At 44.0% G+C, this 15926-nt stretch overlaps 1 protein-coding gene across 1 annotated transcript in view; it reads left to right on the top strand.

Moving 5' to 3' along the window:
* The window catches only part of Nsf (N-ethylmaleimide sensitive factor, vesicle fusing ATPase), a 139816-nt gene that overhangs the window by 113140 nt on the left and 10750 nt on the right, over window positions 1-15926 (top strand). The window contains exons 16-17 of the mRNA XM_051158845.1: window positions 1542-1608; window positions 3471-3550. Coding sequence (XP_051014802.1) covers window positions 1542-1608; window positions 3471-3550 — 147 coding nt within the window. The remainder of the gene's footprint in view (window positions 1-1541; window positions 1609-3470; window positions 3551-15926) is intronic.

Raw genomic sequence — 15926 nt, 5'->3', positions numbered from 1 at the left:
CACCCAGCTCGCTTTCTGGGTTTTTACAGTCTGGTGTAGTATATGGGAAAATGTCATGAATCCACAATATATACACAATGTGGAAAATGCTGAGGCAACAGAATACACACATACACACACATACACACACACTGATGAACCAATGATTTTATTGTGGTTACTTACAGGAATGTAAGTGAGGGGTTACTTAACTTACAGGAATATAAGTGAGGGGTTACTTACAGGAGCAGAAATGACTCAACAACAGCCACATCACCAAAAGTCCACCCCAGCCTAGGTGACAGCTCCCCAAAACTGGAAACCTGGGCACACTGTACGGCCTGCAGGCAGCTCTACAGGTTGCAATGTGCTTTCCAGGTAGTACAATTAAACTAAGCCTTTTCCAGGCTGCCAGGCTGCTTTTGCTTCCTGGAAGGTGGGCTTACCTGGGAGTCCTCTTTGCAGCTTGGCTTGTCTGAGGCTGACCATGGTGTTCTTCTGGAGTTATATAGTCTAGGGGAAGGAGGGGCCTAGTGAATATGGTCAGTTTCAGGGACTTCCTGAGACTGTGTTGAGTTGTTTCCTTTCTTAAGAAGCTTTCCTGCGGAAGGAAGCTGCTACCCAACAGTGACAGATGGGTAAAGGGCATGGACCAAAAGAAAGCTTTGATACTGGAGAGGATGCTTAGACTAAATACGTGCAGGTGGAAATTGTGTTTATGCCACGGAAGAGGTAACAAGGAAGTGAGTTAAGATAGTGACAGTGAGAACCTCTCATGTAACCTTTCTTAACTGTTAAGAAGTCTTTAAGGATCGGGCATGTACAAGTTATTTTTAAGTTTAATAAGAAAAATGTTAGTAGTCTTAGTTTGACTAATTCTATTTCTATACTTAACTCTAAATCTTCTATGGTTTAAAGATACCCACCAGGGAATATTGTGCCACCTAAAGCATCCCGTGGTGGGGCTGGGCAGTTTTTGCCACTGTGGTTCACCAAGGTTACATATCAACCGGAGATTGTTCTCGTGACATGCGTGGGTGCACTGAGCCCCATTCACAATGTCTAAAACGGACCTGTCGCCATTCATAGGATGCTGCCATGGGCACTTGGCTTCAGCTTTCCCATCAGCTGATTTCTTCTGTCTGATTTGAAACTGCTGCTCCATGTTTGCCAGGACACAACTGCTTCCTTCACTGCTTGCTTTAATTTGCTAACTGTTCGGTCACCGTCTTATTGTATAATCCTGAGCAAGTCATGTTACTGCTTTCAGTTTCCCCACAAGAGCTGTTCAAGTCCTAAGGTCCTGCGACCTACCGATGTACTGTGGTCTGGGCATTAGTGTTAGTTACACTGTGCTTTTGTTCAGGTGTCATTCAAGAATTAACCAAATTTAGCTGGGCATCGAGGTGCACAGTTTTAATCCCAGCACTCAGGAGGCAGAGGCAGGTGAATCTTTGTGAGTTCAAGGCCAGCCTGATCTATACAGTGGGGAAAAGTTAACCAAACCTACATGGGATTGTCGTTCTTGTGGGGTAAGGCCATATGTGTTTTCTTTCTTCTAGATCTTTGATGATGCCTACAAATCTCAACTCAGCTGCGTGGTCGTGGATGACATTGAAAGACTGCTCGGTGAGTTGTGGCTTCGACTGTTGTACACTGCCACATGGCAACTGGAATCTGGAAAATTACAGAAGAAAAGTATCTCCGTGGGCATTTACAGGCTAAAGGGCAGTAGAAATACCTCTCTTTGTCCTACAGAGACTATAACAGTGTGTCTTATATGAAGTCAGTAGTCATGGTGAGCTAGCTGCCTCATTTTCTCCAGTGCATTCTGTCCATAGTAAATGAGCAATGTCGGGAAATAAATATTGAAACTCTGAAAATTAAAGGTGCTCTATGGTAATTTTTTAAAATCCTTATTATTAAGTATCTCTTAGGTTGAAGTACAGCAGTTACAAAGATGAGTTAGACCAATCCCTGCCCTCAACTCAGAAATAAGTAGTAGGTGTCAGAAAAGTTTTGTTACTCTTTACATTTTGTTCAAGAAGTTTTGTCAATTAAGTCAATCTGATGTGAATTGTTACGACAGTAGGCCAGGGTCGGATAGGCACCACTGAAACAGAAACACCTGGTGACTTGGTGACCCAACAAATGCCAAGGAAACTGCCCAGCCCTGGCTGCTACTAACGCTGCAGTAGTGATTTCAAGGGAACTGTTCCTCACTGCCCTGTGCTGTTCAGCCTTACACTGGGTCATCTGTTATTTGCTCTTTTTAAGTTTTGGAATATTTATTGTGAACGAAAGCAAGTATATCTATGAGGCTTCCTTAAACTAATAGTGTTTATCTAATGCCCAGGACTTGGTATGTGCCATGTTTGGGACATCACAGTCCAGTTTATAGGATTATTTCTGTAAGAACTTTTGGCCATGTTTGGTCTGTATAAATTCTTTTATCTGAGCACAATTAAGGCATGTGGTCACAGCACCGCACAGTGTCAAGAATTCACACCCTCTGGGTATATTTTCACTTGTATGAAGTTATGGGTTTTTGTTTGTTTGTTTGTTTGTTTTCAAGACAGGGTTTCTCTGTGTAGCCTTGGCTGTCCTGGACTCGCTTTGTAGACCAGGATGGCCTCAAATTCACAGCGATCAGCCTGCCTCTGCCTCCTGAGTGCTGGGATTAAAGGCCTGCCCCAATATGCCCGGTTGAAGTTATGTTTTTTATACTTGTCTATTCATATATTCAAGTATTGCTACTGTTCTAAAGGGGTCTCAGGAAGAAAAAAAAGATACTACCAAACCTTTTTAACATACATTGACAAAAAGCAGTGTACAATAGAACGTGCCTATATCCTGGATGTTCAAAAAACCTTGACTTCAGGATGCTGATGCCGGCAGGGCTCCAAGCACAGGCTTAGATGCGCAGGCAGAGGAAACCAGGACAGTGGCTTCAGGCTGAAGTTTCCCAGGTAGAAAGTTCTCTTAACTGGCTGCTCTGCCTTCTCTGCAGGCCCGTTTCTCTTCTCCACCCTTGTAGTTATATTAGCATTTCTTTCCATATTGTTTTCAGCTTCGCCTTTTTCTCCTGGGATCTCCACCGCTGAGCCACATCCCAGCCTGCTTCTACTTATTGTTAGTGTCAAACTTTGTCATCAGTAGAATATATGTAAGCATACTATGATGGTTTCCAGTAACTTCTTAGAATGCTTGGTAAATACATCTGGATAGTCTCTCCTTTAGAGAGAGAGGAAAAAAAAAAGTCTCTGAAGACCAGAAAATCCGTCTAAGCTATGAAAGTGGATATTTAGAAGTACAAATCAGTTCTTGTTCACTGTTTTGAGAATGCAGATTAATAAGGGAGTCCTTTTCATGGCGGAAGCTGCCTGCCTCTTACTACAGCTGATGTGTATTCTCCATGCAGACAGGTCTGCATGCTGGGACATGAGCCCCAAGATCTCAGTCCCTGAGCCACAGCCATGTTTCTCTTTCAGATTATGTCCCCATTGGCCCCCGCTTCTCCAACCTGGTGTTGCAAGCTCTCCTTGTGTTACTGAAAAAGGCGCCTCCTCAGGTAAGTTAGTGATAATAATATTTCTACAGCATCTTCAGGAAATCTTCTATAGTGGTACACTCCGAATCTGCGGGTTATTGTAGACATGCAGTTCTGTTAATGGCTCTGGAAGGGTCATCTGTGGCAGCCTTCCATTTTAAGGTAAATTTTCTTTTTAATAATTTTTAAAAATTTGGTTTTATGTGCCTGCATGTATGTCTGTGTGGGGGTATTGGATCCCCCACAACTGGAGTTCTGAGCTGCCATGTGGGTGCTGGGAATTGAACCCTGGTCCTCTGGAAAAGCAGCTGGTTAACTGCTCTTAACCCTGTCCCGTAAATTGTTTGTTTCCTTAACAGATTTTCCCCCTTCCTTTTCTGAAAAAAAAAAAAAAAAAAATCAAGATCTGACAGTTTCAGTTCCTTTTATGGATCTCCTTTTGTGATTTTCCCCGACATATTCCACAACCTTAACCCCAGCACCTCCAGAGGGAGATTGTGATATAAATATCAAGGGAATTGCCTGGTGGTGGTGGTGCACGCCTTTAATCCCAGCACTCGGGAGGCAGAGGCAGGTGGATCCCTATGAGTTTGAGGCCAGCCTGGTCTACAATGCAAGTCCAGGACTGTCAAGGCTACACAGAGAAACCCTGTCTCGAAAAACCAACCAACCCAACAAACAAATGCAGAGGGGATCAAACACATATTCCTATTTGTATCATTTCTCACGTCCTGGTCCCCTGAGAGTTCGTACCTGAGGACTGCATGTGAACGCACCCAAGTGTCAGGCTTGCTGTTGGAGTTTTTACTGGTGAGGATGACTGAAGCAGGTTCTCCTGTGCCACACACTGCCCCTGAGGAACGGAGCTTGGACCTCCGTTCGGTTGCTCACATCTTACTGATATGGCTGCTAGAGACCATGATTTTAATCCTTGAACAAATGCAGAAGCATCCTGTGAGGGACGGTTGGTTAAATGTGTTGCTTAGGCGGAAGTTGCCAGAGTGTGCTTGGCTGTGTCAAAAGACCGATTCTTTAGGTGGAGTCTGTGTGGTGGAACACTGAAGAAATGCCAGTCAAGGGAGGACAGGAAGAGGGTGAGCAATTATGTGAAAGCATCTTAGTGTCTATGGAAGTCTTGTATACAATATGTTATGAGGAGAAAGAAATAGTAAAATTGGTTTGTGGCTCTAATATGTAACAGTTAAAAATAGACATGCATAGTTTATACTTAAAGACTGGTCTTGATTATCTGGGGTTTTTGGTGCGTCTTAAAATTTTTCTCAAATCATAAAAGATACATAAGATTTTGAAATATATGCAATATGAAAGGGTTTTTTTTCCCCCACTTGTGCTGGGGATCAAACCCAGGGCTTCCTGCATACTAGGCCAGTTCTCTACCACTAATTATTAGTTTCTCTTTTGATTTGGAGATGGAGTTCCTCACTATGCCACCCAGACTCCCTCAACTTCCTGGGCTTGAGTGAGTCTCCTGCCTTAAGCTATTGAAGTCAAGAAAAGAGAGTGGTTTTTTGTTTGTTTGTTTGTTTGTTTGTTTTTTGCCACCTCTTGATTTTTTTCCATTTTAAGTAAATAACTGAATAGGTGCATATGTCTAAAGTTGCTAAAACAAAATAATTTCTACATATTCATACCCATTTTTTATGGAGCTTGCATATTTGAAATTTTTAGAATGGGAGAGGTTTTTTTTTTCATGCATTTAAATATATTTGTTATAGTATCCACCTTTATGTTTAAAAAGAATGTATATAAAAGTTCACTTAGGGGAAACGAAAAGCTTCTCAATGTTATTTTTAAACTTCTGCACCTGGTCATGTGCTGTCTATGTGAGTTTAAATAAAGACATGTTGAACACTCTTCATATCAAAAATGGATGTAAATAGAAAATACCAACCAATGGCATGTTTTTAAATGTTTTAAATATCATTTCATTCTTTGTTTTGTTTTATTTTGTTTTTATTTTTCAAGACAGGGTTTCTCTGTGTAGCCTTGGCTGTCCTGGACTCACTTTGTAGAGCAGGTTGGCCTCAAACTCACAGAGATCTGCCTGCCTCTGCCTCCCTGAGTGCTGGGATTACAGGCATGCGCCACTGAGTCTGGAGCTCATCGTATTTATAATTGGGGGCACATGCTGTAGGCCCCTGTGGAGGCTGGAGGACAGCCTTTGGGGGTCAGTCCCTTTACCTTTAAGTGGGTTCAAAGGATTGAACCTGGGTCGTTAAGCTTTCTTGAAAGCATGTTTGCCCCAGAGCCATCTTGCTGCATTTTATTTCAAGACTAAAGAATAACTGTTTCTGTTTCTTAAAATATTTGTAAGGTCCTTAAGGGAAGGAAAATAATCTTATGCTTTTAAGTCTCACCACACACAGGCATCCTTCCTAGCTTATTCAAAAACACATTGACTACATACACACAGCTGTGCGTGCATCATCCTATGCTGCTGGTCTCAGGTTATATGATTGGTATAAAAACATTTACAAATAGATGATGGGGCGCGCCTTTAATCCCATCAAACCTCTTGAGTTCAAGGCCAGCCTGATCTACAGAGCAAGTCCCAGGACTATAGACAGAGAAAGTATGTCTCAGAAAAAAACAGGAAACAAAACAAAACCAAAAAGAAAGTCCAGGAGCCAGCAGATAAGGGCGCTTGCCCTGTAAGCCTGATGACCTGATGCAACCCTGAGAAGTCCATGAGACGGTAGAAGGAGAAGCCTGACTCCACAAAGGCCCTCTGACCTCACATTTATACCATGCCACATGGTCTCCCCCATCACTCAGACACACACTAATTTTTTAGAAAATGTTATGTGAAATTTAAAAGACCAGTTAACACATGAGTAAGTCATGCATATCATTGGTCATCGGGCACTGTAACTCAAGACCAGTACGGTGAAGTACTTTATATTCTGGATTATAGGTGACTACAACTCAAAAGTCAGATAAAAACAAGTGTTGGTGAGGAGTTAGAAAAGCTGGAAACCATGTTAAAAATCTGCAGCCTTCGGGGCATTTTAGCTGTTCCTCAAATGGTTCGACTTCAAGTGAGAAGATGCCCCATCAGTTCACTCCTACAGTACACCCAAAATTAATGAGAACCCACAACCTGCACCAAAGCCTGTTCCCGAGTGTTCCTAGCAGGATCATTGATAGAAACCCAAAAGGAAAACAATATGATCTAAATAGAATAAAATCGGCCGGGCATGGTGGCACAATCCCAGCACTCGGTTGGGGGGGGGGCAGGTGGATCGCTGTGAGTTCGAGGCCAGCCTGGTCTATAAAGTGAGTCCAGGACAGCTAAGGCTACACAGAGAAACCCTGTCTCGAAAAATCTAAATTAACTAATTAATTAAATCTAGTATAGTCATGATGTGGAATATTATTCAGCAATGTGAAAAGGCACTCAGCACATGCTTTAATATAAATGGACCTTGAAAATGTGCTAAGTGAAAAAAAGACAACCACAAAAGACCACATACTATGATTCTACTTCATCGTTTCTTCTTTAGATTTATTTATTTTATATGTATGGGTGTTTTGACTACATGTATGTCTGTATACTGCATCTGTGACTGGTGCCCACAGAGACCAGAAGAGGGCATCAGCTATCCTGGAACTGAAGTTACAGACAGTTGTGAGCCACCGCGTGGGTGCTGGAAATCAAACCCAGATCCTCAGCAAGGGCAGCCAGGGCCCTCAATTGCTGAGCCACCTCTCCATCCCCAGTATGATTCCATTTCTGTGAGGTGTCCACAGTTGGCCATTCTGTAGAGATAGAAAGCACTTTATCAGTGGTTACCAGGGGCTGGGAAGGGTGGAGTGGGAGAATAAGAGGCAACTGCTGACGAGTATGGGATTTCTCTTTGGAGAAATGACAGTGTCCTCAGATCAGGTGTGGTGACAGGCACCCGTGTCTGTGAATGCACTAAGAAGCACTGAGTTTACACACTTTAGGTTAGTGAACTGTGTGCTTTGCAAATTATATCTCAATAAAAATGGTCCCGTCGTTAAAATGTGGTTTCTCAAGCTATGTAAATGATGAAAGAAGAATTATAGAGAGAGTTAAAAGTAAAGGGCAAGTCACCAGGGTACATGGAGACATCCCAGCTTGGGAGCCGTCTTACACCCTGCAATTGGATCATTAAAAAGGGCTGTGGAGTGAATTTCTCTTAAGAAGTGACGATGTGTGTAAGAAGCAAGGAACCTGGTTGCCTTAGTGACGGGGAATGGCGGGGATTCTCTCTTAAGGGAACACTGGCCTGTCATTAGTCAGAGTTTGGTGACTCTGACCCCGTCTGCCAGGTGACCTGCTGCATTAAGTGAATTTGTGACAGAAGAAATTAGTATTGGAAGTATTTCTAGTTGGCACAAGTGTAACAGAATAAAAATCAGCCTTGTCTGCACCGCCCTGCTTTGTAAATTTACCGTACGTTGTTTCAAGTAAAGGAAAACAATTTTTAAGCTGGTCCAGTGTCAAGGGCGCTGGTGACTCTACAGTGAGAGCACTTGAGCAAACCAGTGCCGCCTGGACTTTCCCATTTAATGTTAAAACTAGAGGTGCTGAGTCAGGTAGAGAGCGTGGGTCACAGAAAACTATTCTTTCTGGCAAACAAAAGGTGCACTCATCTTTCTTCAGAGAGCACCGTATGTCTTACAAGACGGGAACTGCACCCCTCAGCCTTGGTTTTTGCATTTGTTGTTAATTCCAGCTTTCTCAAAGCAGCACTGTGTGTGCGTGTTCGCCTGTGTGCGCACACTCCGATGAAAGGATCCCTCCAGGGCCCGTGTTGTTATGTACCCAGATACTCCCTTCCCCCCTCCCCCCCCCCACCCCTCCCTTCTTGTAAATTGGCTTATTAAAACTGGGTCTCAAGCCCTCCTTCTCTCCCTTTGTCATCTCCTTGTTCCTGCATTTTTTCGGCGTAGAACTAAAAATTCAAGGCAGATTTCAGTTACTAGGATAATTTTCTTTGAATTTTAAATTTTTTCTAAGCAAATGCATAGATTTTTAATGAACCTGGTGTTCAGTGGATTTGCTTTAAATTGATCTGAAGAGTTACTTTCATGACTGATTTATTAGCCCTTCGAAAGTGTAAAAAGTGTTTATGGGTAGTTCATGAAAACTGAGCAACATCATCACATTTTGTTTAGCATCTTTTTAAAACCAATTAAAAGCTTTTCTAAAATGGATTGAGCAGGAGGAAATCAAACATGTTCCCTAGGTCTTTATTTCAATCAAGTTTCCCCTGTGTTCTGCAGGAGCAGAGATGGAGGGGGCGATAGAAAGCCTGAAAAGGGCTGCCCCAGCAGGGAGCCGAGCGGCAGAAAAGGCTTCTCTGAGAAAGCTCCCAGCCTGCTTCATCTACATGCAGAGTCACACAAGGCATGGGGGCGCTCACCGGCACACAGAGGGTTCACATGTGCTTCCCTGCTGATTCCTGTGAAAAGCTAACAATTGGCTCGGAGGGTAAAAGACCACTGCAGTTCACCCTCCCTGAGCTGGACGTACAATTTGTCCAGTGTTAGGAAATGTCCGGCTTAGCAGTGAGAGGCTTGAAGGCAGCCCTCCTTGCAGTGAGATCCTAATGCCCGGTGCTTTTACTCCGTGACACTGGGGCTCTTTTCAAGGTTTGCAGATTTATGGAAGTTGAGGGGGATGTGCTTTTCCAGATCGGAAGGATAAAAGCCTAGGTCTGCGCATCAGGGCCGAGTAAAGAAGGGAGGCCAGGTGAACTGCTTATACCAGTGGCACCTCTTGGGTCTCTAAGGCCACACTTAAAGCAATAGCTTTATCATCTGGAAGACAAGTGCCTAAGAAGGAGCTCTGCAGGCTGTAAGACAACTCAACAAGTCTAAGGGCTTCTTAATCCTGGGTGTTCCTGGCATTGTTTAGAGTCCCACTGGAAGCCCCATCTGGATGGAATAGGGTAGGGCAGAACAGAGCAGACTAGCCCTACAGTTCATGGAGAACCAGTCCCTTTCCAGGGCCTCCCAACCTTCTTTTATCAGGGCATATAGAAAATGGCACCTGATCAGACATGTGAATAAGTAGCCATGGACACTGAAAGCTGGCCCGGGGTCCATGCCCTGGGTACCACTTGCCTTTTCCTCAGCTGATGGGATTCTACACATTAATTTACACAGAACTTGTTTGCGTCATACCAGCAGTACACTCTTCGGAAACTATAAACGTTAAAAAGAATATCTCCAAATTCTTAGCATTATCCCCAAAGTAAAACTCAGGCCTAATGGTTAAAAGTTGAAACTGAATTTAACTACAAGACCTTTCGCTCTGATGCCTGGGGATGCTTCGTTGTTGTTTTTAAAGGGCAGGAAGTAGGATGTGCTGGTGCGTGCCTGCTATCCTAGCTTTGAGGAAGCAGGGGCAGAAGGGTCAAGGCCAGCTCAGGCTACATTGTGAAACCTTGTCTCAGGGGAAAAAAAGAAAGAAAGCAAGCTAGGTGTGATGGGGTTCACACAAAATCCTAGCCCTTGGGGAGGTAGAAGCAAGGGTATCAGAAGTTCAAGGTTGTGTGTGTGTGTGTGTGTGTGTATGTGTGTGTGTGTGTGTGTGTGTGTGTGTATACACATACATATACATATACATAGTATGTGGGGGTGGTATTGTCAGGGCATAGTTGGGCAAATAAAAACTATAGGAAGGCAGCAGTCTGTAGCATCTCTTTAGAAGACTATTCAGTAAAATATTCTTTAAAAATTAAAACAAAAACTATAGCTCTCTGCATAGGCATCTGTGTTGCGCCATGGATTTTTGTTTCAGCAGCACCGGTCTGTGGAGGCCACTGCTTTCGTGTAGCTGTTGCAGGACATTGCAGTCCACTCTGCCCGTAGCTGTGGTGTTGGGACAGTCTCGCTCGTGTTGGGCGACTCCTCAGCCTTTCGTTGCTTTAGTGAATAAACAGATAATGAAAGACTCCAAGCCTACAGGCCTAAACACGAGAATCTTCCCATCTATCTGTTTAAAATTAACCCTGGCTAATGACTACAGTGTGACTCAGTAAGATGTATAACCACTTCAGGAAAAGGTGTGCTCGTTTTGCCAGACACATTAATTGTAACCACTTGACAGGGTGGCTTCTGCAGTGGACTTTTTTTTTTTTTTTAAATGATAACTAGCAGTCCAGTGGCCTATTTTTCCTGTTTGTTTGTTTGTTTGTTTACTTGTTTATTATTTTGGTTTTTCAAGGCAGGGTTTCTCTGTGTAGCCTTGGCTGTCTTGGACTCACTTTGTAGACCAGGCTGGCCTCGAACTCACAGCAATTCGCCAACCTCTGCCTCCCCAAGTGCTGGGATTAAAGGTGTGCACCGCTGCACCTGGATAATTTTTCCATTTATTAAGTCAATGATATTAGATAGCTGCTGTGCTTTATAAAGTTATTTTATATGCACTTTTCTTAGAATAGTAGGTTTTCTTGGGAAGTTACACATAAACTGAATAAAATATGTAAGTGCAGATTAGTTTTAAATGTATCAAAAATAGTAAAATGTTTGATGAACCCTTTTATAAAACATTCTTAGAAATATCTGAGAAGATATTTCAAAGGGTTTGATTTTTTTAAAAATTGTTTTTGGAAGACTACATGATAGGCATTAATTAATACCAAAATCAGTACTTGTGTGTGTATACCATTTTCTAGTAACTCAGAATATCTAAATTTTATTCAGCAGATGAAAAATAATGAAAAAATTGCATCACAGCTAAAATGCAGCCTTAGTCTTTCTCAGCCTAGGTAAGTCCCCCCCACCCCCAATATAGCAGCTCTGGAGGTGTTGTAACCATCACCCAGCATTCAATGGTGCTGGTCACCTCCTAGGAGTACTTTCTCTGCAGAACTAGCTTAGGGTCATAAATCCTGAATTCAAGTCAGACACCTTCTGGCATGATTGCCTTAAACTGGAATCTTAGTGTCTGTCTGTCTGTCTGTCTGTCTGTCTGTCTCTCTCTCTCTCTCATCTATAAAGTGAAAATGGTTCTTCTTTTCCTATCTGTTAAGGATGAACTAAGATATTATCTAATGAAGGCCTTTATACGTGTAGAACTGTAACCATATAAGATATTAAAGCAAAGAATTACCTGCAGGTAGCCTCGGGGCCTTTTCGGCTAGTGAGACAGGCAGCTGAGCGGTGCACCTGCTAAGTAGAGGAGAGGGCCAGAGAGAGTAAATTCAGAATTCTAGCTTGTGTCACTTCCTGTGCCTCTGTCCACAGTCAGTGGTATATGTAAGCTAAGTCCTGAGACAAATGTACTTGTCTGGGTATTAGAGATTTCTGTTATAAAAGAATGACATAGAGACAGTTTCAGGACTCGATAAGGCAGGGTATGTAGGGAGGCTGATGGGGAGTATTGGCAGGGGACCTAGCCACTGAGGCCTGGGGATGCTGCCCGCTGCACCTGCACTGGCCCACCTGTTGCTTTTCCTTGAGGCCCCTGGGGGCTGTGACCATGGTCCTTTCTCCCAACTCCTGGTACAACTGAATGGCAACTCATTTTCCTTCATCCTTCCTGTGCCTAAAATCAGGACACAGGTCTCCGAGCATCCCTGGGGCTTCATGCCACGCAGTGTGTGCCGAACAGCCATTGGGAAAAGCCAACCTTATAAAAGGGCTAAGACAGTGTGTCGGAATTCCTGGTGTTTACTGGAATATAAGTAGAACTAGGACTTGATGGCTTTACGTCACAGTGTGTCTGCAAGCCACACACTGTCACAGCCCTCCCTGTCACACTGGAGAGGAGAAAGAATCCTTCTCACTGGGTGTGACCAGGCTGCCACATACCACATACACACACACACGCACACATGCACACACACACACACACACACGCGCGTGTGAGAGAGAGGAAAGAAAGGGGGCTTTTATGTATGATGGCACGCTCTTGGGAGGCAGAGGTAGGACACAGGACTATGGCAGGTTTAAGGCCAGCCTGGGCTATATTGCAAGACCTGTCTCAAAAAAAAACATAAGGGATAGAGTAGATATCCCCAAACAGTTTGTTGTAATTGTCCTTCCATCAGTTGGCCTCAAACAAGAAAAATTGGGCTCAGTACCCCCAAATTTTCATATAAGCATTAGTCTGTATTGACTGTAAAACAAAAAACAGTATTTTATGGTAATGGAAGTCCTACCATTTTCATCTTAAACACAGCTGCTGCTCCTCCCCGATGGCAGGTCTTTTCCTGCCTCATTCTTTCTTTCTTTCTTTCTCTTTTTAAATATTTATTTATTTTATTTATTGTCACATTGTAGATGCCTGTGAGCCACCATGTGGTTGCTGAGACTTGAACTCAGGACCTCTGGAAGAGCAGGTGGTGCTCTGAACCTCTGAGCCATCTCTCCAACCCCTCATTATTTCTTATATGTTATAAAACTTCTACCACAAACACATTACTTAGATAATCAGGAAAAATTTTTCTTTTCAGTTTTTTTTAAAACAGGGTTTCTCTGTGCAGCCCTGGCTGTCCTGGAACTCACTCTATAGATGAAGCTGGCCTTAAACTGAGAGATCTACCTACCTCTGCCTCCTGGGTACTAGAATTAAAGGTGTATGCCACCACCGGCCAGCTTAGGAAAAATAAAATTTTAGTGTTTTTACATAGCTATTTTTACTCTCAACCTAACAGCATAACGCTTTGTTTTGTCTCATTTTGTTTTGTGGAGATAGGATCTTGTGTAGCTCAGGATGGCCTCAGACAGCGTTAGATGAGCCCTCCCTGTTGGACTATATGTGATGTCTATTTCTAACCTTGCCTTTCCTTTTAAGATAAATGCTGCAATGTCCATAAGGTACTCTGTGGTGGGGAGGGCCCCTCGGCTCTCACAGCTGTCCTTGGCTCCGCTCAGAGCTGTGTTTCCTATCTAAAAGGATGATGGCTGAACCCGACCCAAGATGAATGGCAGCAGTTATGTGTCATGCATGGCTGGTGGAAGGGTTGGTCTGTCACATTTCTTTAGACACACAAGGTTGAAATACCTTAAGGAGCATCTGCTTTTGTTAGAGCGCACAGGTAGTAACTATTTATCCCACAGTATAGAAAGTGAGGATGGATACAATACCCTGCCCCGTTGTGCGGTTTTTGGCCGAGGGGTACCCTGCTGCAGTACAAGCAGCGCTCACTGTCTAGCCTGGCGTGGAGCTGAGGCTGCGCCTCCGATGCTCACCAGGACGCTGCCCTCAATCCAATTATTTTGTCAAATGAGTTCTCAGTGTCCCTGCATCGCATACCTGGGATATGCACACTTATTCTGGCAGGTTCTACGACTCCCACACACGGTGTGCTGGCATGGAGACTGTGGCCAGCATGGCTAGGTTTGCCCAGACCCCAGCGGCTGTTTTCCATAGTCAGCAGTTTAACTGCTACTGTCCCTGTTGCTGTTTTTCTGGTTCACACAGAGGCTGGGGCCTCTGTCACTATCCAGTGACAAGGATGTGCCTATGTGCCAATTAGGGTGCTTATAGCCTTTTATACGAAGATTCTTGGCAATTGAGGATATGTTTTGGGTACAATAAACCATCTTAGATTTCACATGACTTATTCAGTTTCACTGGGGACAAGAATGGGAATCCAAAGGAAAGCAAGGGGCTTCATTTTTTGACTGAAGCATTATTTTTCTATATGTGGGTGTTTTACCTTCATGTGTGTGGTGCCCTCAGAGTCCAGAAGAGGGCATTGGATCCCCTGGAACTGGAGGAACAGATAGCTGTGGGTGCTGGGAATTGAACCAATGTCCTCTATAAGAGCAGCCAGTGCTTTTACCCAATGAGCCATCCTTTCTCCACCCCCCAAAGGATATCCATATTTATCAATTGTTATACTTGCCAGGTGGCGGTGCCACACACCTTTAATCCCAGCACTCAACAGGCAGAGGCAGATGGATCTCTGTGAGTTCGAGGCCAGCCTGGTCTACAAAATGAGTTCCAAGACAGCCAGCCAGGGCTGTTACACAGAGAAACCCTGTTTTGAAAAAATAAAAACCAACCAACCAAAACAACGGTTTTAAGAGGAAAAAGTTTGCCGTGTATATTTTTGGTATCTGAGGCAAGATATGCTAAACTCTATTAGTAAATAAGAATTGTCATCACCACCAATGTGTTGGTGCACTCAGCAAGGCATGTTGGCATATGCAGCCCGTGTGTGGCAGTCGGTAGGGAGACCACATGCCCTGTGTGTTAAGTTTGTGCCCCCTGGCTCCTTGGTGATGATGGAGACAGCTGCTACCTGCAGGACTCTAATGAGCAAGATCATCTGCCAGCCTCTGCCGGGCCTCTCAGTACTTTGATGCTTCTGCTCAGGATCATCTTGTTTTGTTTTGTTGAGACAGGGTTTATCTGTGTAGCCTTGGCTCTCTAAACCTCATAGTCATGTTTGGGCCTAGATGTTATTTGCTTCTTTCTTGTCTTGAATACTTGGTAATTTATTATTTTCAGTACTTGCCTGAGCTCTGGGTAATTGAAATTGTTTAGCAAGGTGCCTCCTCACAGGTGAGATGTTAGGACAGGACACGCTGAGTATGGTCCTGTGGTTAAAGAGGACAGAGTTAGGGGAGGGAAGGCTCTGAAACACGAACGTGATAGAGCTGCACACTGGCACAAACTCCCAACAACCCCAAAGTGAAAACCACACAGGTGGAAATAAAGTTAGAAAGAGCTGCGATGAGAGCCGGCCATGGTGGCGCGCGCCATTAATCCCAGCACTGGGGAGGCAGAGGCAGGTGGATGGATTGCTGTGAGTTTGAGGCCAGCCTGGTCTACAAAGTGAGTCCAGGACAGTCAAGGTTACACAGAGAAACCCTGTCTCAAAAAACCAAATAAATAAATAATAAAATCGTACATGGGGTGCTCCTAACTGCTGTGTGTAAGGCCCCCAGGTTCAATTCATAGCATCACAAGAAGAGGTAAGCCGTCAGCAATGGACCCCAAAGCCTAAGAGCCCAGACACATCTCCTCACCACTTTCCTCAGCTACTAAATTCAGAAGAGCACAAGAAGATGGGGGGGGGGGCAGTCCTTAGCACTGCTCCAGTGTAAGGTCCTGTGGTTCAGGCTTGGTCTTGTGAGCTGCTTCCACTGGGTTGTTTGCTTTTGCCCATTTAAAATCTAGAGTCCAGGCTCTGGTTTCTACGCCATCAGCGTGAGCGCCCTCCTCCTGTCCTCTGCTCTGCTTACAGCACCAGGCTGCCTACAAAGGGCCAGGCAAAGAATTTGCTCCAGGGTAAAGTCTAATGGAGAACTTAAGTGTAGTTGTCTTCCCAGTTGCAGCATGATTTATTCGAAACATCCTTCCTTTGGTATTCAACTTGAGCATTTAACTGAGGAAGGGGGGGAAAGTACAAAGAAGAGCCACGGCAGCTACAGACATTTGAGC

The sequence above is a fragment of the Acomys russatus genome, chromosome 16, assembly GCF_903995435.1.
Source record: "Acomys russatus chromosome 16, mAcoRus1.1, whole genome shotgun sequence".
In the NCBI taxonomy this organism is placed as follows: domain Eukaryota; kingdom Metazoa; phylum Chordata; class Mammalia; order Rodentia; family Muridae; genus Acomys; species Acomys russatus.
Note: the sequence above shows the minus strand (reverse complement) of the source record. Positions and strands in the feature narration are given on the sequence as shown.